Source organism: Archocentrus centrarchus, chromosome 4 (genome assembly GCF_007364275.1).
Source record: "Archocentrus centrarchus isolate MPI-CPG fArcCen1 chromosome 4, fArcCen1, whole genome shotgun sequence".
Taxonomy (NCBI): Eukaryota; Metazoa; Chordata; class Actinopteri; order Cichliformes; family Cichlidae; genus Archocentrus; species Archocentrus centrarchus.
The window spans coordinates 23,270,000-23,293,835 of record NC_044349.1 but is presented as its reverse complement, the minus strand read 5'-3'; the positions used below and the strand labels follow the sequence as shown (position 1 = coordinate 23,293,835).

The 23,836-nt window shown below is 40.9% G+C and overlaps 2 protein-coding genes across 2 annotated transcripts; one reads left to right on the top strand and one right to left on the bottom strand.

The window, feature by feature from the left end:
* Position 1: 1 nt before the first annotated feature.
* ssbp3b (single stranded DNA binding protein 3b) lies at positions 2–12,754 on the bottom strand (the record flags this gene model as incomplete). Its single annotated transcript, XM_030727237.1, has 11 exons — positions 12,699–12,754; positions 11,907–11,979; positions 11,705–11,766; positions 11,538–11,622; positions 2,259–2,348; positions 1,006–1,080; positions 713–775; positions 568–631; positions 397–470; positions 105–169; positions 2–11 (listed from the first exon to the last, which is right to left on the bottom strand). Coding segments are annotated over exons 1-11 (717 nt in total), but the record flags the coding sequence as incomplete, so codon positions are not given.
* A 962-nt stretch (positions 12,755–13,716) lies between these two features.
* acot11b (acyl-CoA thioesterase 11b) lies at positions 13,717–23,070 on the top strand. Its single transcript, XM_030727449.1, has 16 exons — positions 13,717–13,896; positions 14,541–14,741; positions 16,171–16,240; positions 16,700–16,760; positions 16,844–16,945; positions 17,034–17,169; positions 17,262–17,415; positions 18,552–18,671; positions 18,835–18,973; positions 19,099–19,154; positions 20,175–20,241; positions 20,346–20,429; positions 20,674–20,807; positions 21,767–21,898; positions 22,054–22,180; positions 22,327–23,070. Exons 2-16 carry the CDS (start codon positions 14,552–14,554, stop codon positions 22,483–22,485), a joined length of 1,731 nt encoding a protein of 576 aa, XP_030583309.1. The 5' UTR covers positions 13,717–13,896; positions 14,541–14,551; the 3' UTR covers positions 22,486–23,070.
* Positions 23,071–23,836: the final 766 nt, after the last annotated feature.

Below are 23,836 nucleotides of genomic sequence, written 5' to 3'. Positions count from 1 at the left end.
TCCCTGGGCCCCTACATAAGAAAACACACAGAAATCTTGGTTAACTGTTGCACTTAAGTTAAAATGCATGTGAGACGATACTTGTAACCAAACAGAAGGCTCACATGTTTACTCCTGGCATACCAGGACCCATGGTGTTGTGTGGAGGCCTCATCCCACCACCAAAGTTCTGAGAAGATAAATGAAAATCAGCTTAAAAACTGAAACCACAGGGTAAAAATAAAAATTCTTGCAAACCTACCACTGACATCTGCTAACACTGTCAAAATTCTTTTGGTCTGGATTTGGTTGGCAAAGTGAATACCTTCCTATCATGGGAACTAATAGGCTAAAGACCACTGACTCATGAGTCATCAAGGCAGTGATGATTTATTCTGTATACAAAAAGCAGCCTACCTGAGGGCCTGGCCCCATAGGCCCCATGCCTCGAGGGCCGCTCATTCTCTGCATTGGCCCCAAGTTAGGATGACCTGAAGAGTAAGGCAATCAAAATATGTGTAAATAATTTCACACTAACTGTGTGATTTGTAGATGTACTGTATGTAGTTCAAGTGAAATGATACGCACCTTGTGGCCGTGTGGGGTCCATGTTGGGCAGCATGGGATGAGGACCTGGTCCTCCACCGGGTGGCTACCAGAAGAAAATTAATTATGAAAATTGCAATTTGAAATAGACACAATTCTGTGGTGAGTATGTATGCATGATCCCTACCTGGTTGGCCATCCTGATGGGTGGACCTCTTGGGCCTCCAGCAAAGCGAGGTGACATGAATGACTACAACATAAACATATTGGCTTTGTGATATTTCAATAAAAATGCTTCTTAAAATGTACTCCAGTTTCTGGGTTTCATGTTGTGTGAATACTGTAAGCAGCATAAAGCTTTAAGCTGAGACAAATGCCAAAGCATGAAGCATCAGCACTGAGAATCAGCCTTGCCACATGACTGCACATAGCAAAACCGGCGAAAAAGAAAAAGAGACAATGAGAGAAAGGCAGCGTTACCTGACTGTGAGGTCCCATCATACTGTTAGGGGGAGGAGGCTGAGGGTGAGGAGAGCCCTGGGGACCAGGAGGACCCTGTGGCATCACATAAAATGAAGAGGCAAAGAGGACGATAGAGGAGGGACAGTGGGGAGGATGAGACGTAGAGAGAAAGAAGGAGCAAGAAACAAAAGTGACAAAAGGAGGGACAGACGGAGAAGCAGGGTTACTGCAGGGCAGAGGACAGTTGGAGTGCAAGAACCAAAGTGTGGCGCAAAAAATGTAAAAATATACAAAATAGAATACTCATTTTTATGTACCAAACAGTAAAAGAGTGAGACTGAGCAGAAAAGAACAAGCAAATGACAGCCTTGAGTGACAGAAGAGAGACAGAGAGATGGAGACGATGTGTGCTCTTTTGCCTGTCAGTCAAGACATTAAGAAGTGTGCTACATGCAGCATGTTATCACTGCTAATTTTCCTGAATTAACAGCATCAATTAAGCTCTATGCAATTAGCTTTATAACAACACTAAACACCGGCACTGTGTCACTAATGTTGCTGAACTGACAGAGAGAGGGGTCTAATTGAGCCTCCTCAAATTGCTCCTGGTAGGGAAAGTGTGAGTGCATGCGTGCACTCATGGATAAACCTCAGAATTTCTTTTCTGATAATAACATGATCACTTAATGACTCATGGCTTTGTGGCATCTGCTTTATAATAAACTGCTGGATGTGTTGTTGTTAATCGTTTGGTCTAGTGGAGGCAGAGCAGCATCACAACTTTATGTCACCTCTAACGAGTCAGTTCCACACAGCTGCCTGTGATAAGTTTATCTTCATGAGATATTGATTTACAGAAGGTGCTGCACCTTTCGATTTCTCCATTAGGGGAAATGGCCAGGCCACACCTTCCTGTTTACAGCACAAAAGGGGTCCAGACAGACAGTACATCTATGATGTTTACTACTAGCTTACTAAGTAGAGTGGAGCATATAAAGACAAAAGCAGCACAGACACCAATGTGGAGACCTACTGCTTCAGAACACATGCAAAACAAGCATCATCAAAAGCTAAAGCCTGCAGTAGCACAGGAGCAAAATATGAATATGAATTAATCCCCCACCCCCACCCCCCCATTCCCAGGAAAATAATAGATTACAGTTTTATATGAAACAATTGTTGAAATGATATATCAAAAAATGTGGTGTAAACTCAATTTAGGGACATTCCCCAACACTAGCAGACAACATAGCTGTAGTTAATGGACTGACCTGGAAAAAGGCAGGTGGCATTGGTCCTCCTGGCATGCCATCACCAGGGGGCATCCCTCCCATCACAGGGCTGGGGGCTGCTGCTGCACTCTGAGAAAGAAGAAAACAGAGGAACAAGCTAAGCTGACAGGTAATGCTTTCAGTCTTTTTCACAACACTGCCTTACGACACATGCAAGGAACAGGATTGGCAGACGTCGCTTCTTGACCAACAAGAAAAGCACATGTGAGAAACTGGGACTACCACAGTGACAAATGACTAAGTCACAGTAGCTAAATCTGTGCTTGGTGTCAGTTGTAACTGGTTAATGTGCAATATCCCTTTTCCAACCCTGTGAATAAAGTTCCATGTATTTCCTTTTTAAACCTAATTTAACCAGCCGTCACCCACCCCCACACCCCTGACCTCAATAAGATATTAATGGGGTCCTTATTGAGGTCTGATCCCTGCTGATCCAGAATCCAGTGGATCAGATAAGCATCAGTGGGATGCAGTGAGTCAGTGGCTCCAAAGTGCTGCTGCACAGCAGGGGTTAGCTGGGCTGATTTCCTGCTCAAACCGCAGGCCTAATTCACTAATGTGCCATTTGCTTCGGTCACACGCTCCTAATTGACTGAGTTTTTCTTCCCCGTAGCTGAAGCAATCTGAGATGAGCTAATGTCTTCATAGCTATGGGGTTTAGCTTCCAAAGAACAGCTACCAAGAGAGAGAAGAACATTCAGTCATATTTTTTAATGCGTAGTGTAGATGTAGGAAAATAGGAAACGATCACTACAAGAATGGATGCATCAGCATCCACACTCACATACAGCTCTAGAGGCCCAGAGCCTTACAGACATCACTGGTCAATATCCAACACACTCCCTTTTATCGACTGCACCTTCCCTAATTATATCTGCTCAGGCTGCCACTGCAGGGCCACTGTGAAATACCTCAGCAGGGAGAGAAGTGAGGCCACAGTGAAAAGTCACATCTCATCAGGCTCCTTCACCACCAGGACGCAGGCGGCATAAATCCCACTTCTCTACTGAGCGGTGTGGAAAATTCAGCATAATACAAGCCTGAGAACTCCTCAAGCATTTAGAGAATCTGGGGTTCCCTTAAACAGTCCAGTGCTACAGAAAGGCAAGCACAAATTTGGGAAGATCTCAGTTGCTTTTCAGTCTCCTGACATCCTCTTCCCGAGTCTTGAACTGTTAACTCACTACTCAGTTAGACAGGTTTCCTGTCAGAGTCTGAATAGGAAACTGAAGGCCAGTTTTAAAAATTATCACTGTGGGAAACCATTGATTAATATAAATCTACAAATATAAAAATAAATACTAAGATTCAGAGTTAACCTAATTGCTAAAGCCCTTTATTGATTCTAGGCAATTATTGAAAACATTAAATATACATAAGTACGAAATTAAATTTTTATGCAAAAGCACATAGCAATACATATCATAGGACGATTATCTCATATCAAATGATATGCTACTGAGAGTGCTGAGAGATGATAAACATCCATACTGTGCATGTTTATTATTCCTTAACATAAGCACTAATATACTCTACATGGTGTCTCATAATGAAAGCAAGAGAAACCTACTTTAAAATTGAAAACCAATAAAAACCTCAAACAAGTTTGTGCAGTATGGCTGATTTTCAATTCCACTCCGTGTCCACAGCAAAGATTTTACTTACTTTAGTAAACCTACACGGTCTCCAGTAATTTACACTCACAAAGAACACTTTATATGAGACTGCACATCCATAGTAAAACGTTAAAAATACATAGCATTTTAACTGTGCTGTGAGGGAAGGTGGGGCACTTTTCTTCTTCCTGGATCAAAACAGTAAAATGAATCTATGTTAATTTCATTTGTTGGATCATATTTTTCACAATGCACAGACGGACTCCTGCACCGCAGCTTTTGGTAAGATTTACTGGTTCATCGGTGATGCCGTGCTTTAGCTCAACCAATCTGCACATACATCAGTTATTTAGGTTTCTTATCTCTGTCTGGCAGGTGAAAATATCCATGCTTCTGATCACATAACGAGCAATCTAATCTATACACACAGTGTGTGCCCAATCCTCACAAATGCAACTCTGGATGCTGCTGTTTTACATTAATCTATTTTTCATTCTAAAACACAGAAGTGAGCAGTTTACAGTCTCATCCAATAGAGTCCTAAACAGACAGGCTTTGGCATTAGTCAAACACGTTTACATTACATATTACATCACATATCATATCTGCTAAATTCTCTGTTGAAGGCTTTCTATAAAAGGAGAACTAGGAAAAGGATTTTCACCTTCTTTACTGGGAAGGACATATTACATGCAGAAAATAACTGAATCATCACATACGTGAACACAACCTGTTTTGCAAGCTTCAAACTGCCCAGACAAGTCATCCATATGCAAATTAAACAAGAAGGATATCAGGATCCTGCCTGACAATGTTACTGACGTGGAACGAGTCACCCAACAAATAGTCTAACTTACACAGCCTCATAGGCACATGAAAACAAGCAAAAAAAAAAAACAATTTAAAATTTAACAGCTTTGTGTTGGCACCAGGTTTATCATGACTGAGTATTTAAAAAGAAAAAACACTTTGCAAAGGATAGTGGGTAAGCTACAGGCAGGTGACAAACCAAACCTTAATGAGTAGTGTACTAAAGCAAATGCAGATCCACTTCCACGCAGGTGTACTGCTGGGTACAATTAAGAAATCAAGATCCAATCACGCAGTGAGGCACATATAAAAATGCTGAGCAGGACAGCTGATTCTGATTTTGCATTAAGATAGCAAGTGGAAAAGCTGGGACTCTGAAAGAGGGCTCATTGTTGGGGCATGTGTGGCAGGAGTTTTAGTCAGAAAGACTCCTCAAGTGCCTGACGAATTAAAAGTTACAGCAACCAAGGTAAGATCTGCATTTAGATCAGTGGGAGAGATACTGAAGATAATGTTTAATAACCGTGATGCCCTTGCGTTAGTGCAACATGTACGGAAACAGAGGACCATTTCTTCCTTGGGTGACTGACATGGGTGTTATAGTTTCAGCCTCTGTGAATATGCCACAGTCCACTTGGGTCCAGCTGATGTAAATCTTACCAACAGCTGGTGAGCTTGAGGCTCAGTGAAGACAGCCTTGCACCCTACTCAGTCTGTGGGGCCCACAACAGTCTAACAGTATAATCACTGCCTGAGAACATCAATGCCAGCGATCAGGCTGTGTCAGCAAAATCTGGTCATTGACTATTAGAAGGATATTATAGTAGGGCTGCAGTGCATAATCCCCACATTACAAAGATCAATGCATATTTGACAGCTTAGTGATGTAAAAAACAATAACCATCTACTGAAGTGCACCACCAAAAAAGAAAAAGAAAAAAACAGAAGAAATAGTGACATATTCTGGTGAGAAATATGTCAACAAAACAATACAGGCCTGAATCCTTGACCACAAAGTGAAGGGGTCCAGTGATGCTGTTATACTGTGAGCTGTATTTTGCTGGTTTAGCTCCATTTGTCCCCTTAAAATTAAGGGTCACTGCAAACCAATAAAACCTCTCTCTGATGATGACATGTCTGTCCTGATGTGAAGGCAGATTTCTCTCATGAGCGGTCAATGACTGGTTAAATGAGTTAAAAATGATCTGAATCATAATATTTGCCTGTCACAGTCATTAGATATTAAACCACTTGAAATGTCTCCTTTTAGACAAGTGTGCTCACCAACACCATTATTATCAAAAGACCAAACAAAGAAGGGAATTAGGAGGATGAAATCCCACTAGTTAAGTTTCCAAAGTAGGAAAATTGGTGCCAAAGCACAATGATGTTCTAGCAGCATGTGTTGACCCAACAACCTCACTCAGATAGATGCGCTATTTTATGTCTTCCTTTAATTTGCCACCCACCCCTACACGCTCTTTGTTATTACTGTTACCATTTTACTGTTTTATACTGCTTGCTGCTTTAAGGTTTATGAGAGGAAGTTAACAGCACTGTGATCATACAGAGACAACGCCATGGACCCGGAAACCAGTGAAAGAAGTTGCAAGAAAAGGAGAAACTGTTGCTTAGCTTATGTAGATTCAAATCAGGCTTTTGACCAAGGCTTAAGTTGATGTCCAGCTGGAGCTTTATTAAGTCAAAAGCTACAACTGCTATATATCTTATTAGCCTTTTGTTTCCAATAACCATAAAAAAAGCTTAAACAAACAAAACAAAAAGCTATAAAATTACAAATGGTAATAAAGAACCAGGCAAATGTTATGATTCATCACTGATTTACCTGTCCAGCTGATATCTATTATCCGGTTATGCTCAATAATCAAGGTAAACTCTTGACTGTCTTGCTCTCTTCTCTCTTGAGCAACCACACGATTAGCAATTAGTGTTAGAGCAGGTGTACAGCCCAAAAGTAATCTAATGAAACAAGAAATTCTAGCAGTGAAGCTGAGCAGACACCCACAGTGTTTCCACTTTTCCTAGTGCCACCATTGGGTTAGAGGTGGAGGAAAACTTTCTGTTATTTTTTTTTAAATAAAATCTAAAGTAAATTTTATTTTTGACAATTTTTCTTGCAATCTTTACCAAAATTGGCACCAAACCTCACAAAAATGAGTAGATGTTTTCTTAGTTCTCTAAAGCATTGCCTGCCATATCCAGCTGGAATTGGAAGTGACACTGCAAAACAGAAGTGAGGCCATATCTAACAATGTTTTGATATGTCAATGTGAAATTTTGTACACACAGGAACCCAGCAAAAATATTGCTGAAATACTGCTGAGTCTGGCAATTGAGGGCACAATAATAAGAAAAAAGATTTTAGCAAAATAACTGTTGACATGGTAATACTGTGTGGAGTCTCAAAGCATAGATATTTTAACCTAATTGATCCAACAGCCATAGTAGACCTTGTTTAAAGGTTAAAAAAGGGACTTTCACAGGACACAAAATTATGTGCCAAAAGTAGGAAACACTATCTTCAGACAAAACCTCACAAAATTTATCAGATGCATTACAGATTTTCAAAACTGCTACAACGATGCATAATGACCAGCAAAAGCACAAAACAGGAAGTAAGAGATCTTAGCAACCTTTGCATGTCTTGAAACCAAATCTAATGTATGGACTACACACTACTTGAGGTTATCCAAAAAAGACTGTCAGCTGACCAACGGGGCCACTGTAATTCCCAGGTCTCTTGTCCTATGGCAGCTGGGACAGGCTCCAGCCTCCCCGCAGTGACCCTGAATTGGATAAACAACAAAATGGATGGATGTTTTTCCCATCTGTGCTTACTGTCTGGCACTTCACCACGCAGTTCAGTTTCAGACAAGTCACCACCTTCGGGAAGTTTTTGCTTTGCGCTCTTTTCTTTGCCTTTTATAGTAAATGAGTAAAACCGTTATTCATAGTTTTGACTTCTTTTTCAAAATTCACAGTGTTGCACTTTGTAACTTCCTGAAAAGCAAGCATACCTTATAATAACTTAATTTCTCTTTTTGAATGAATTTACTTATATCTAGAACTTGTATGTATTAATGCTCCAAAAAGAGCCAATGAGCAACTTTATTAGGTTCAAACAGCATAAAGACTGCTCAAGATTACAAGCTTTAATTTTACATTCGTTTATAAAAAAAAAAAAAAAGGGATATAAGGACTCTATTTACCTTTGTTTAATAATTTCTAGCCCTTTAGCCCAAACAGCCCCACTGTTAAACTGACAATTACACTGTAACAGTGTGTGTGTGTGTTTGTGTGTGTGTGAGAGAGAGAGAGACATGTTCCAGAGTCACTTAAGGTGACTGAACTGTTAACTTGTCTTACAATACAAGCACAGATTATTACCTGAAATATCAGCAATTAAGTTCTCAGTAACAAAAACAAATTGGATTATTGATCTAAATTTGTTTGTTAATTAAAGATACTCACTTTAAAGCTAATAACATTCAAAAGCATATAATTAAGCACATTATATTTAAACTTGGGCTTCTTTTTAACTCAGTGAAAAGCATGTTTTATATCATCACATTTAAAAACTGAAAGCAGCTGTTACTGTGTTTATCACAGAAAAAAAGTATGAGCTACATTTATGGCTTGTTAAGTGGTTTATGCTCATACAATCCCTCTGTCTGGCCCCTCCAAAGCGAAACTGCCGTTTGTTTTGATCCTCTAACCTTAAGTAGCCCATTCCTGGAATGAGGCCTGCAACGAAATAATGAAGTAAAACAAAGCTGTATTTAAGGTATTGACCGCAAAGTCATAAAAAAACGTCAACAATTTACATCCCTTGTAGAAGAACAAGAACTGTTTGCCAGACTGAAAAGCTACGTGCATGGTGAGTTCCCAGGCATGTTATGTTAGATCTTTATCATGTAGCTCTAAAGCCCACAGCTGTGCTTGTTGGACTGTCCCAAACAGCCCAACGCTGCTTTTGGTCTAAATAAGCCACGTCTCCCCACCGACTCTGTCGTACCGGAAAAGGGCAGATGTCTCAGTCCTGCCCCGGGCGAGGAGGCTCTTGTCTGGGGCCTTTCTTACAACTTCCCAGGGGATTTTTCCTTTAAGACAGACGACCCCCCCCCCCCCCCCACCATCATGATTCAGCACGTGTAAATGTGTGTACTTTAAAGAAAACAAGCAATCCCAGTCAAACAAATTCTCCTTTAATGCTTGAATCACTGAACGAGGTTACAAAAGGCCAGAGTAGTGGCGGATGTGCTTGTGCTCCCTTTACAAAAACAAAGACTGGGGGGAGAGAAAGAAGGAAAGAGGAGGGTGAGGATGGTCCAATAGGTTGACTGGGGTAACAGTTAAAAACTAAGAGAGACAGAACAATACACAAAAAGAAAGAAATGTAGCTTTTTAAAGTGGATAAGGGAGAAATGATGTAGGTGTTTGGGCCGCAGCACAGACCACCCAACTGCCGGCCCCTGAACTAGCGTGCTCTTAACAGCCTCATTTCTTCCACTGGAACCAATTCTCAAAAGAAACCAGCCCCTGTGTTTAGCTTGTAAATGTTTAACCATCAATCAACATCATAAAACCCACTCTGGATCCTGACTGGATGCTCTTTCCCTTGCAGGTCCCCTCCACTTTACATCTCCCTCCATTCTTCCTCCCCAACCCCCTCCTCTTTTTATTCCCTCAGCTTCTCTGCAGTGGTGGATGCTGGGCATATGCCACAATGCCACTCCCCTTTTCCTTTTTCCAATATGCCCCTCAGCTCCATGACAGCCATCAATCAGCCGTTGACGCCATGGCGACAGGGCCCTCGGGGAGCGTTCGTCAGGCCCCGCATGAATACGCTGGGGCTTTACGAGGGCTGCTGGCTAACAGAACAGCACTCACCTCCCCCACACCTAGACAAAGGCTAGGGTCCAAGGACTAGTACTGTCCATGCATGCGCGCACGCATGCACACGCACACACTTTATTGACACCCCCCCCCCCCAATAAACACAAAGAGAGCCAACATCAAAACGTAGGGTAACCACGAGATGTCAGGGAGAACCAACCGTGCAGAAACTCTCAAAGCTCCACACCACAGCAGCACACTCCCCAGACTGACATTTCGCTGTTCCCTCATTTGCTTAATGTTTTCCATGCAAAGGAAATGTCTTCAGTCAAGCCAAAACATGCAACTTAACAGCCTCTTTTGTGTTTTTAACTTCCTTTATAAATTATCTTCCTATTTTCCAGAGATTAATTTTCTGCAATTCATATCTGGAAACACAATTTTGCCAAAACCGACTCTCCAATCTTTGACACCTTCACCGAACAGGACAAGCATATCTACATGAGTACACAACCAAAAGTAACCAATTACTATGAAGAAGGCTAGGCGAATTAAGGCTGGCTGTCAAACAAACAGGCACTCTTTCCTTTGTCTGTATGAGTTGGAATAATAAGGAATGTGGTTACTGAAAGGGCAGAGCCACGCTGTAGCCTCTCTCTTGGCTCCCAGGTCACCTGCCAGATCAGGAGGCCTGTTACCCTGACAACCCTATCTGCCAAGAGCAGGACCAACATCTCAGTTTTAACCCCTTCCCGTCTGGTACACCACCAACCCGCCTACAAACTGTGCTGTGCATCAATCATCCTAAGAGGACTCCTTAACCTCTAATGTCTTTCCTATGCTGACACAGCACAACCTGAATAGTCTATTTTATTTACATCAGCAGCACCAAGTTAATCTTTGAAGGCAGAGAGAGACAAGGAAAGGAACAGCAGAGGCCATAAACATTCAGGTCACAGTTTCTTTTAATCTATGCATGGTTCTTTTTAATGTTCTTTTTTTTTTTTTTTTTTGAATGCTGACTCAAAGCAGGAAATGAAATGACAACAGCATCTCAAAACTGCATAATTATCAAGATGCAAAGCACCCATACCATGCAAATATGGAAGTGCTATCAGAAGAGAAGTAATGCGCTACCAAGCCATGCACATGTGCCGAGTGACAGCTCATAAATTCAGGATGTGAGGCTGCTCCTGCAGCTCTTCAGTTTCAAATCCATTAGGATTATGTCACTGCAGGTAATATGTTTCAACATGTATTGGCGCTACCACACATTCAGGCAGCTGGAGGTCTTTGTCAAAAATAGAGCTGCGCGCATGAAATTCTTGGATGCTGTGCAGAACACACGGTAGGTTCTTCATCTTCACAACTGAGGCAGCAGGGAGCTTGGGTAAGGGGGAGAGCACTTGACAGGTCTGACTCAGGACATGCTGACATCAGCATCATTTTCCCAGAAGCCCATAAAGCTCATTGTTGGGCGCATCATTCAACCCAGATCAAGATAACTGATCATAAATCCGCAGCAGGCACGAAGTGTTTAAAATTGCATTAGATGGTTGAATACAACTACAAGGTGCAATAGGGAACACACTATGACATACATGTCTAAAAATGTGAAAACACATTTGAAAGCTGGCATTTCAAGGTGAATTATGATCATTCTTAAAGTGAAAGTATGGCAGCTCTATCACTCTTTAGCATGAATATGGGAAATGATGTCAGGACTGGCATGCTAAGCCACAGATATTATGAGCACTTTGTTCCGATAGTCCCGTCAAATTAAAAAATGAAAACAAGACTCTTTGCACAACCAGAGCTGAAGGTGTACTAACTAGTTACATCACTTTTCTGTGTCTTGAAACCAAATCTAATGTATGGACTACACACTTCTCGAGGTTATCCAAAAAAGACTGTCAGCCGACCAACGGGGCCACAAAGCAATATGTGCAACAGTTTCCTTGTATGAACTACTCACATAATCATGGAAAGCTTTTGCTTCGCTGGAGTGGTCACATGTCTCTCTCCTCTCCGGTGCAGCACAATACAAGTCCCAGAATACACTGTGGACCAGAGAGCTCATGAAGAAAACAAAGCCTCACACACAAATGGACATTTATTATATTACAAGGAGATGATACTTACCACCACCAGGAATGTAGAAATCCAGGGGGTTCACCAAGTGTTATGTTTTTCTCCCATCGGATCTAGGATCGTACAGTTTCAATGATTATCTATGGGTGTCAGTTACACTTTAACAATACTGTCCCTGCTGAATAAAAATAAGGGTTTAAAAATATAAAGGGCATGTTAATATGGTTAAACTTTTACCTCAAATTCAACATACCTCTGATAAAAAGGTCTGTGCAGACTTCTGTGCCCCTATGTGTAACAAATACTCATAAACGTAAAGAGCCAACCTGCGGGGGAAAAAACAATAATTTCAGGTCTAATTAACCAAACATGTCCAAGTAGTAAAGCAAAAATCACCAAACATCAGTTTGAATCTTCCTGTACGGGAACAATGAGTGATTAGAGTCGGGTACAGGCCCTCTGAACAATGGCTGCCAAATACCAGATGCCAAAAAAAATTAAATTGGGACTCGTAAGCAAAGCAAAGCCCGGTGAAGATCCTCAACAATCAGGAGGCTAAAAGAAAGTGTTGAAGCAACAGCATAATTTAACGTCGTGATGCCAAACATTAAAAAAACAACAGCAGCCTGTTGTGTATTAGCTAGGTACAGTATCTTGGTGGCAGTGACGGGGCTGAGGGAAATTAAAACGGAGCCTATCCAGAGAGCGCAACAGAGAAAACAATGTACTGTAGCACGGCGATGTTATTGTTTTCCCCTCTTCGCACCGTCGTCCAAATAAGCGCAAAATCTCAAACAACTGCCGGTAAAAACACAAGTAAACTGCTACCGGAATCGGCTGGAAATGTGTACAAAATCAGCAATAATCTACATGGAGCAGAACACAGCTCTCAAAGGAGGAATGGCGAGCAGACAAGGCGGTTCATTCAATTCCATTCTCGGTAAGAGGAAATCGCCTCTTGCTAGCCTGTCCAGCAAACAACAGAGAGCAAGAGGGAGCAACTTACGAGGTAAAAATACACAATAATAAACGTTTTTGAGCTTACTTTTCTCGTGCTTGGCTGTCCGACGGCACCGGGGTGCCTTTGCCTTTGGGAAACATTGTTTTGTGTGGGAGGACGCCCGCCTTCTCTTTCTTTTTTTGCTATTTCATCTGTCAGATCATCGCGGCCGCGACCCTCTCGCACTCCAACCGCACTCCTCCTCAACCCGACGACTCAACCGAGCCTGCTCCGGTGGGGCAGGGGGGAGTGAAAAAGGCGGAGCCAGATCTGACTGGCGCTCCCATGAGCCAATAGGAACGTATCAATCGCCTTAAGGTCTGCCTTTTCGTGCTTACAGTTTACTGGTTTTAACGTCGGTTTCTGCGATAACAAAGTGCGCGATTTAACGCACAATTTCACAGTTCAGGTGTCGCTGCTTGACTTTCGTACGTTTTCAGTGTAAACAAAGCATGCTGGCAATGAAAGGAAATGTATATTTACCCTTTACAAAAATGTTTATGTATGGGCAATGATACAAATACATCATCTCAGAGTAGGCTGAAGTAGTTTTCCCTTTTTTTTAATCAGTCCACTGAAGCTTACAGGAAATACTTCAAGCCTTATGCGTCCCAATTTAATATTTTATTAGATAATTTCAGTCAAATTAATTATGGCGATAACTGCATAATAGTGAGGTCTTGCTACATCCGAGCCAAAAAAAAAAAAGTTAACTTTTCGGGGAGGGGGGGTGGGGCGGCGGTTAGGTAATTAAAATCAATTAAAATTGTTTTGAACTGCTCGGGGCTTTATTAGATTGGTTGACTCCATCAGTGTTTTGGGTTTCAAGAGTTTCATTAACTTTTTAAAAGTAACCTGCAAGATACACACACACACACACACACAGTTAGTTTTAGTCTTTAGTTTTTCAGGTACCCATAAAATAATTTTGTATATTTTCCTTGAATATCGATTTGAATCGCCCTTCAAAATGAGCGCACTCTAATTCCACCTTAAATACTAAAACCACTTCAGGGGATGGTCTCTCTCCCCTCTTTCTCCCTCCAGTGGTGAAACTTTTCGCTAAAGCTGCGCTCTCTGTGTGTTTATTCAGTTGTGTTATTGAGGAATGGGTGAAATGAGTAGAGTCGCCGCTTCGGGGTCACACTGTGTTCTTTTTCAGTCGACTTCATGCTTTGAAGAAGACACTCTTTGGCACTAAAAGGACTTTCTCTCGACTTCAGTTTCAGCAGGAAGTTTTAAAGTGAGTAAGCAATTTTCAGTTGTATGTTCACAACGTCATTCGTGTTGTAGCTCTCAGAGAAAAATACATTTAAATGCTGAAATAGTACGCATTCAATTTTTATACTTGATTTAGTCATGACGCTCATGGCAAATTTTGTGTTATTTCTCTATAAATTTATTTAAAGGTCACTGCACCCCGGTCACTAGCGAGGTGACTAAATGTTCGCCCAACTGGAGCAGTAGCTGTGGGCAAACTCTTCTATCCCACCAAATACAGTCCATGAATGCCCCCTTTAGTTGCATGCCTTGAAATAGTTTTCGTTATAGCTACTACGTCTCAACCTGCAATTTTAAGAAAGACTATATACAAATTTGCATACTTTTAGACCACTTCTATAAATTATCCAAAGTTGTAATTGCATAAATATGCGTTTCTGCTCCTGATCCTTCAGAGGACAAACCCAGTTGCAGATTATTTAAAGCTTAAAGCTTAAAGTCTTATGCTGCAGTGCTGGACTAAATCAACCTGCAGTTTTCAGGTTTGGTAGTGAGTGAAATCTAGGCATGTTGACCTCACAGATGTCTGTCTTTTGGTAGATGTGCCTCATTCTTGATGAGAATGTCACACTTGTTCCAACTTGACCCCCCATCTCCTCTCTGTAGAGTTGTGAGATATGACTTCAGAAGATAAAGACTCAAACACTATGCTGGACCCCCTGCTTATCCAGGAGAGTGGGGAAGTGTACAGAAACCCCACTGAAGTGCAGATGAGTCAGATCGTGCTGCCCTGCCATGCCAATCACTGTGGGGAGCTGAGTGTCGGACAGCTGCTGAAGTGGATGGACTCCACAGCCTGTTTATCTGGTAGGGAAGGATAGGAAATACTCTCACATTTACAGTTTAACCGAAGGTTCTCTTCTCTGAGACACCTCGCTCCAAATGTAGATTAAAGCTGCAAATAAAGACTGAATGATTGCATTAAAATTCTTACACGCTTTCTGTAACTCTGCTTCTGGCAACTCGCTCATTAACTCAGACATTTGAATACAACTGGAATACACACCGTGGCTGCACCATTAACCATCTGCTATCATTTCAAGTGAAGTGATGTAGGTGGAAGTAATGGGCATACGTTGCAGTCTGATCATTGATTTTTTTTTAATGTGTTTGATGTTGTTTGTTTTGTAATCACTGTCACACCCACTACATTTCCTGCCTAACTGGGTTTAATGCACAGAAACGCATGTGCATGTATAGCTGAGACATCGGTGCATCTTTTGTGACTACATAGCCGTACAAGTGGAAGGTAATTTGCATGCTCCACTGCGACTCTCACTGTAGTGGACAATATAAACTTCATGTGCTCACTGCTCATATTACAGTACTTATTTTCTGTACTGGATATAGCAAGGATATCAACTAAAGTACTCAGAGAGTTCAGGGTCCTTTCGTATTTAAATGTTTCAGTATACCAAGACAAAGTGAAACCCAGGCATTGATAAGTTCTGCTCCTGCTATGTCCAGTGAATTCTTCCTATATAGCTACTTTAAGCTGCTCAGTTGTGGTTACCACAGCGGGTAGCTCTGCATGTAAGTAAGTCCAATTTTATTTTTATAGCACCTTTCGAGATAAATATCACAAAGTGCTTCACAACAAAAATCCTAAAAACATAACGACAAAAAGTTGCCCAAAAGCAAGTTTAAAAGCTCTGTCACCCTTAGTTCTCAACTTTGTGTCCTGCACAGCCAGCGGGCCCCGATCACATGACTTCAGTCAGCTGCTGGGGATGCATGGATGTAAAAGTTCTCTGATGTACGCTGGTGCTTGTCCATGCAGAGCTCCAAAAGTCAAAACCAGAATTTTAAAGTGGACTCTGAAGTTAACGGGGAGCCAGTGCAACTGAATTAGCAACGGTGTGACATGTGAATACTCGTGAGACTTTGTCAGAAGCCTTGCAGCGGCGTTCTGAACAACCTGCAGACGTTCCAAGGAAGCTTTGTTAAGACAAGTGAACAATGATTAACAATAATCTCAACAGGAATAACAATCTTCAGCCCTGCCGGATGTTCACAATTCCCAGTGGGATTCATGTGTTCTTTCAGGATTGAACCAGGGAACTTTTGCTTCTTAGGCAAATGTGTAATCCACTACATAATGAAGCCACTTGGTGAATTCTTTGTATACAATTTTATATTTTGTATACACAGTTTAAATGATTATTTTTATTTTGGCTATCTTGCACATGCTTTCTGCTGCACCACCTAATTTTCTGTGTAATCTCTCGTCTCCCAGCTGAGAGACATGCAGGTTGTTCCTGTATCACTGCATCAGTGGATGACATCCATTTTGAACACACCATAGGGTAAGGTATTAACCCTAATACTGTCTGCCAAGGTTTAGGTCAAACTGAGTGCAGAGACAGAACAACATTGCATGCAGTGCCAGTAAAGGAGAGGGGGGAAAAAAAAGGTATTTTTTAGGATAAAATGTCAACTTGAGCTCAGCTTTCATTAAAGTTTAAAGGACAAATGGTACTAAAGAAGAAAGACGGTTTTATGGTTACAGATATTTAGTTATGATAATCTGCATGGGTCCCAATTTTTTTCTTCTAAGCTTTTAAAAATAATAAATGATGCCTCCTGAAAACATAACCCACTTTTCTTTCCAATTATAGACAGCAAACTGTCTACATTTATAGCCAAACATGTCTTATTATTGCCTGAAAACTATGGCTTATAGTATAGAAGTTTCATACTGTGTTCACTACAATCACTGCTCCGTGTTGATAGTAAAGAATAGCATCTGTGTCGGTCTCCTCCAGGGTAGGAAAGGTTGTCAATATCATTGCAAAGGTCAACAGAGCCTTCACATCCAGTATGGAGGTTAGTGGGATATTCAGGATATTGAAAGTTTTTATTATTTAAGGAAAAAAATGTAATGACTTCAGTGATTCTTTTCACCTCAGGTGGGCATTTTGGTGACTTGCGAGGACCTTTACACTGACAAACAGTGGAAGGTTTGCCACGCCTTTGCTACATTTGTTGCCAGAAGAACTGAAGCTGGGAAGGTAAAGATTACGTGAGCACAGAGAGATTTTAATAAAGCTGGTTCAAAATCTCTGGCATTTGTGGGGTTTTTTTGTTATGTGCTTACAGGTACAGCTCAAGCAGGTGATCCCTCGTACACAAATGGAGCAGATGGAGTACAGCCTGGCAGCAGAGCGGAGGAGGATGAGGCTCATCCATGCTGAGATTATCACAGACCTACTGAGCAGCAGCACAGCTCAGCTGGGTACAGATATAAGGCTTTATAACACACAGCATTTAAAAAAACAAAAAAACCCCAGATTGATTAAAAGGTGCTTGTTTTTGTGCTCCCATCAGGAGAATGTCAGGAGTATCACGACGCTGTGCCAGCTGAGCGGACACGTGTTGAGAGTGTAGAGCTGGTGCTTCCCCCACATGCCAACCACCAAGTCAGCACTTTTGGGGGCCAGATCATGGCCTGGATGGAAAATGTGGCTACGATTGCAGCAAGGTGTGTACAGAGAAACAAATGTTTGCTTACTAAGAGTTAGATAAGAAGACTTACACTCACTGGTCATTTTATTAGGTACACCTGTTCAACTGTTCTTTAATGTAAATATCTAATCAGCCAATCACACGGCAACAATGCAGTCAATTTAGGCAGGTACAGTAGACGTGGTCAATCTGCTGAATTTCAAACTGAGCATCAGAATGGGGAAGAAAGGTGATTTAAGTGACTTTGAATGTAGGATGGTTGTTGGTGCCAGACAGGCTGGTCTGAGTATTTCAGAAACTGCTGATCTGCTGGGACTTTCCCGCACAGCTCTCTTATAACCATTCGCTACAACCAAGGTATGCAGAAGAGCATCTCTGAACATGCACCATGTCGAACCTTGAAGCACTTGGGCTACAGCAGCAGGCTCACCAAAATTCAATAATACAAAATTGGAAAATTTTCCCCGGTCTGACGAGTCTTGATTTCTGCTGTGAGAGCAGGGTCGAGATTTTGACGTAAACAACATGAAAACATCATTTAAAAGCCACACCCTACCCGATGATGCTGACCATGCGCATCCCTTTATGACCACAGTGTGCCTCTCTTCTGATTGCTGCTTCCAGCAGGATAATATGGCAATGAGCATGACAGTGAGTTTGCTGTACTCAAGTGGGCTCACAGTCACTAGATCCTAATCCAATAGAGCACCTTTGGGATGTGGTGGAATGGGAGATTTGCATCATGGATGTGCAGCTGACAAATTAGAAGCAACTGCCAATGTCAATATGGAGCAAAAGCTCTGTAGAATGTTTTCAGCACCTTGTTGAGTTTATGCCACAAAGATTTAAGGAATTTCTGACAGCAAAAGGCAGTCCAACCTGGTACTATCAAGGCGTACCTAACAAACTGGCCAGTGAGTGTGTATTTTTGTCATGTATTTGTTAGAAGTTACAGCTAGCAGCCATTGCCGCACACATATGCAACTGGTATTAATATTCTCATCGAATTCTGGGGGGTGGGGGTGGGGGGTGTTAAGTGAGTTTCAAAAAGAAAAAACAGTTTTTTGTTTGTCAGAAATTAATTTTTGGTCAATGAGGCCAAACAAATCATACCTAAACAGTGTTTTTATTTTTCCTTACATTTGGATCTAGTCGCTTGTGTAACGCTCATCCAACCCTGAGATCCATAGACATGTTCCATTTTCGTGGGCCGTCTCACATTGGGGACCGACTCGTACTGAAAGCCATTGTTAACAATGCCTTCAAGCACAGGTGAAGCAACACATTATTGTAAATATTTCAGAAAAAATAACTCCTCAAATATTTAATGTTCTAATTTGTGATGAGAACATTTAGAGTGCTGTATGCTGTTTTCTGTATGTGTGCACAAGTTTTCATGAACCCACATTTCTGCCCACATTCCTGCACACACTAGCATGGAGGTGGGAGTATGTGCTGAAGCCTACCAGGGTGGAGAGCCTCTGCGCCATATAAATAGTGCCTTTATGACCTTTGAGGTGCTGGACAGTGACAGGAAACCGTGCACGTTGCCACGGATGCGACCCGAGGCTGTGGTAAGTTTTCTGAGTGACCTATTGCTACATTTTAGAGACAGATGAAGTGTAAGCCTAAAATATTTTTTACTTTAAAAAGTATACATAGTGGGGATTTTACTATGACGTTATCCCTTGTTCTACAGGACGGAAAAAGACGTTTTCAAGAAGCTATTGCCAGAAAGAAGATTCGTCTTGATAGGTAAGTGTCTTCTAAAAATAGGGCTTTTTTTTCTGTAGTTTTATTTTCTGTCATATTTTTACTGTTAAAGTTGTGGATGCTCATATTGTCACATGGCCAAAATTTGAAATAATGAGGTCAGTGTATGTGTAAGTAATCTCAGGCTTTGGAGTGCTTTACAGGCTCAAATGTCATCAGTTTTCCCACTTTTAGTTCTTTTATCTCTGTGAATAGATATCTTTAATATGGTCATTCCAGAGCTACAGCTCACAGCCGCCCCACATGCATGATCTCCAAACCTTCTGTTTTTGAGGGGCAACCAATCAGGAATGTTGGCTTGGGGGGGGTGGCTAAAACAGCTTTTTTCAAGCACTGCATGAGCAAGGACCATTATAGAATAACTAAGGATCATTTTGTCCTATGAGTAATGCAAAGCTGTTCTTGTACAGTAGAGTCTTACATAATTATGCAACAAGAAATAAGCATAATGACTCCCTTTTAAACAATCAGTTGTTTGCTTTTATTAAGCCTAGTTTATGTGTCAGAGAAATGGTTGTTGTTTATTGCAGATATGTATTTTATTGACAGTGTACAGCTTAGCCCATTTGCAATAAATAAATAAATAAATTATATTTCTGGATCCTAGAAGAGTCACAATAAATCTACTCCCTTAGTACATTATGTAAATTGCATTTTGAACCTTTTATATGCAAACATGTTATTAATCATGATGCATGATTGGAACTGGAGGTCGCTGAAATGGTGTCATCACTTATTTATTTATTTTTTTGTTATATGACTGAATCCATTGTTTACAATACTTTGCAGGAGCTAATGACTTGGCAGAGCAGCTGAGCGGACTTTGCTGCAAAGTCGAGCAAGCATAATGAGTTCATTGTTCAGCTGTAAAACAGTGCAATCTTTATTCCTCTATTTGACAACCAAATGTGTAGGGTCATTGCTGGAGTAAAAACACATGTTTTTGGTCTTTCTGGAGTGCCTGAAGGTACAGTATATCATTGCTGTCCTTCATGTTTACAGGAAATATATTATCTCCTGCAAGCAAACTGAAGTGCCCTTGTCTGTGCCCTGGGATCCAAGTAACCAGGTATTTTTTAATTTATTATTATTTTTTGTTAACAGAGACACTCAGAGCTAGATATTGCTGCTGTATTTGAGCTTATGAATTCAAGTAATGCTGTATATTTCCAGATGTACCTGAGCTACAACAATGTCTCAGCACTGAAATTAATGGACAACAGGAACAACTGGGTGTTAGCTTCTGAGAAAAATAAGGTCAGAAGTGTTTGCATATCTGTTCCGGGTATAGTTTGTTGAATAGTTACAGCTTTGCGGTTTTCTGACATTCTGCACAACCACAGTGAGGTGCTCAAAATATGCGCCATACATGTAGTTTTAATTGGGTTCTTTAATAATAACATAAGTCATTCCAAGAACACGTATAATCACCAGTTAGTTACCTGAAATGAATACTATTAACTGAACCTGCCTCCTCTTAGCGGATGTCTTTAATTCACAGGTCAGATTGTACACACTGGAGGAAAACCACATGCTGTGTTTCAAGGTGGAGATGAATGTCAGCGTCCCAGCAGAACAGACGTTCCACCTACTGTCAGACCTAAGGAGGAGAAAGGAGTGGGACCGGCATTATGAGTCAGTACTTAGACATATTTGGCGTTCAGTGGCATCATCTGAATCAGTGCACCTTACAGTTGCTGCAATAGAATATTCCCCAGGGATATTTATTATTAGAACAACCATTAACAGATACAAGAGCAGGGATGTGGCTAAAAGTGGGACCTGGGGTGGCACTGCCCTCCAGTAACTGTGTTGTCATGTCAATGGAACCATGGGCGGAAACAAGGGAGTGAGAAGTAATTTATTTCACAAAGAATGAACTTAAAACAAAGGATGAGTCTTTACTTCTACCACTCAACAGAATGTATGATTACATATGTATGATTGTACCACTCAAGGCTGAATCTGCGCTTCTTTGGGGCCACCATATTGTTATGAGACAACCGCGTCTTCGAATGCATGTTTATGGAGGCAGGAGGTCTGTACACTGTTGAAATTGTTAAAACTCACTGAATTTACCCAGTTTCCAACTGGTTTGGTTTGGTATTTATTTCTGATAGCATCTTCTGATTTCACATCCCCCTGCTGACAGGTTCTCGGTGCCACCTTTGCCTCGGTATTTACAAAAAAATAAAATCCTGGAAATGCCCCTGAACAGGAGGGTAATGTTAAATACAATATTTTTTCAGGACACGGGCAATGTGGCTGTAAGGAAGATGGTTTATTGATAAGTCAATCCTTTAAACAAATATAGTAAACAACAAATTATGCAACACTTAAAACTTGTTACCGTGCTGGCGTTAGCTTAAAGTTGTGCCTTATTACAACCTTACAGAACAGTTAACATGCAGTTTGTTGTTCTCTTATGGGGCAAAAAACAGGCCCAATGTAGCTCTTTGTTGCAGTAGAATGAAATCTTAACACATTTATAGTTACTGGATATTCAAAACTAAATAAAGTGACACGAGAGTGTAACACATAATGCTCAATAATCTAAAAGCTCTAAGCATTTGCATCTTTGGTTTCAACTGCAGGGAGTGTGAGGTGATCAACCAGGCAGATGAGGATGACACCATCTATCGCGTAGCTGCACCCTCTGTCACTAAAGGGGGAAAAGGGAAGGATTTCATCTTGCTGGCATCTAGAAGGAAGCCCTGCGATTCCGGGTATCTTGATCTGACCTTTCTTGCATCATGTGATAATTTGGCACAAAAGTCCATAAACATCTTGATTTCCTTTTACACCTATTAACCAGTTATGGCATTACATTACTACTGCCTGTTTGCACTTTCATAAGTTCTCATGATGCTGTCCCTTTCAGTGACCCATATCTGATCGCTCTGCGTTCAGTCACTTTGCCCACTCACCCACCCACGGACGAGTACACGAGGGGAGAGGTGCTCTGTGCTGGCTTCACAATCTGGGAAGAGTCCAGTTCTGTTACCAAGGTTAGCCAAATGAAAGGGGCATGAACGCAAGCTGTAGTAGCTGCGCCGCATTTTATGCTGTAGCTTTAAACGAGTCACAGCTCCAAAACTATAAAAAAAGAATGGCAAGGATTAATTATCAATCACATGCTGTGTTTGTGTTTCAGATCACTTACTACAACCAAGCCACACCAGGTGTCCTCCCCTACATTTCCACAGACATTGCCGGCCTCTCCTCGAGCTTTTACAGTGCCTTTTCAGCCTGCAGCCAATTCCTAATGGCCAACAAGGATAGCTTGGCTGCTCTGCCACCCTCTGCACTGTGACACAAGAGTACTAGCACAGACAATAAGTAGCATCAGGAGGAAGGAACAGGATCATCTCTGTCTTCATCCCTTTTCTTGTGAAGGTGCTTAAAAAAGCTGTAGTTCAATGTAATTTTGCAACACTGAGATTATAAAAGGCATTGAATTTGTAGTTGAACTTGCTACTTTTTTGCACCATGAATATTGGGCATGATGTAACGGTACACTATATTTCTGACGTTCTTTTGGATTTTAGTCCCTTAGAGCCTAAACTTTTTGTGCAATATTAATTTATAGATTAATGATCACTTTTTGGTTTTAAATATATAATAAAATCCTGTTGTTTATCTTGAGAAAGCCATGTTTTTAATGGCATTGCCAGTTTTTACAAATAAAGGATAAGTTGAGTTGTTCAGTTTTTCTTATTGTCTATTTTGTACCATCACGACTGAAGTGACGATTAAACCTTTTAAATAATGGAGCTAGCGTGTACATTTCATGTGTAATGATGCTGTATTATTTTAAATCCACAGTATATAATTTTGCACAGTTGTAATTGAACTGATTGTATGGTATGTGGAACCTCGATGGTCAAGAATCTTAAATCGTGAGCAGTTTTGATTTGACTGAAACAATAAAATCAATGAAAATGTGATTGTGCTTATTTGAACTAACTTGTTGGTGCTCACTTCCCCCTTCATTTTTTGCATTTCTTAACCATTCTTTAATGAAGAGAAAGAAAATGAGAGGAAACAATGACTCGTAATATTCCACTGTAGGTTTTTAGTGTTGTAATAGGTACACAAGGCCAGCAGAGGAGAAAAAATGAGTGAACAAGCCTCTTACTAAGCCTCTTAGTGGCAGGAGTTGGCTCTGCTGGCTTTCAAGGTATTTTGCTTGTGTCACAATCGTTCGATTATGCTCATACTGCTTTCCAGGCACTAAAAAAAGTGAACACAAGAGAACGTCAATAGCATATAAAGCCATGTCATTTTAAATGTAAAGTATCAGGAAATTTGAACACTGGCATACTGAAACAATTCTGAATTAAAGTAAAATAAATGATGAAAAGATCACTGGATTATTACAGTTCAAAGCCGACTGCTCTGCAGATCACTGAAAAGCATTCTGTATCTGGTGTCCGTGTTTAAGATCAGGGGCAAAAACTGCAAGCCAGCACCTTCTGTAATTACACTATATGGCCTTAAAAAATATTTTATGATGTTCATGTGCAGCTCTGTTGTTGTAATCATTAACTTTTTGTGAAGTCAAGAAGGACATGCATTAATGAAAAGAACAGCTCTGTTATTAATCTATCATTTCTCAATTTAAGTTATTCATCTACTACAACCCTGCATTTGGTAAGAGAGGC

Coding starts and splice junctions, on each gene's coding strand:
- acot11b (XM_030727449.1), top strand. CDS start 14,552: ATGACTTCAGAAGATAAAGACTCAAACACTATGCTGGACCCCCTGCTT. Junction 18,672..18,834: donor AACAATGCCTTCAAGCACAG/GTGAAGCAACAC, acceptor TGCACACACTAG/CATGGAGGTGGGAGTATGTG. Junction 19,155..20,174: donor AAGAAGATTCGTCTTGATAG/GTAAGTGTCTTC, acceptor TCATGTTTACAG/GAAATATATTATCTCCTGCA.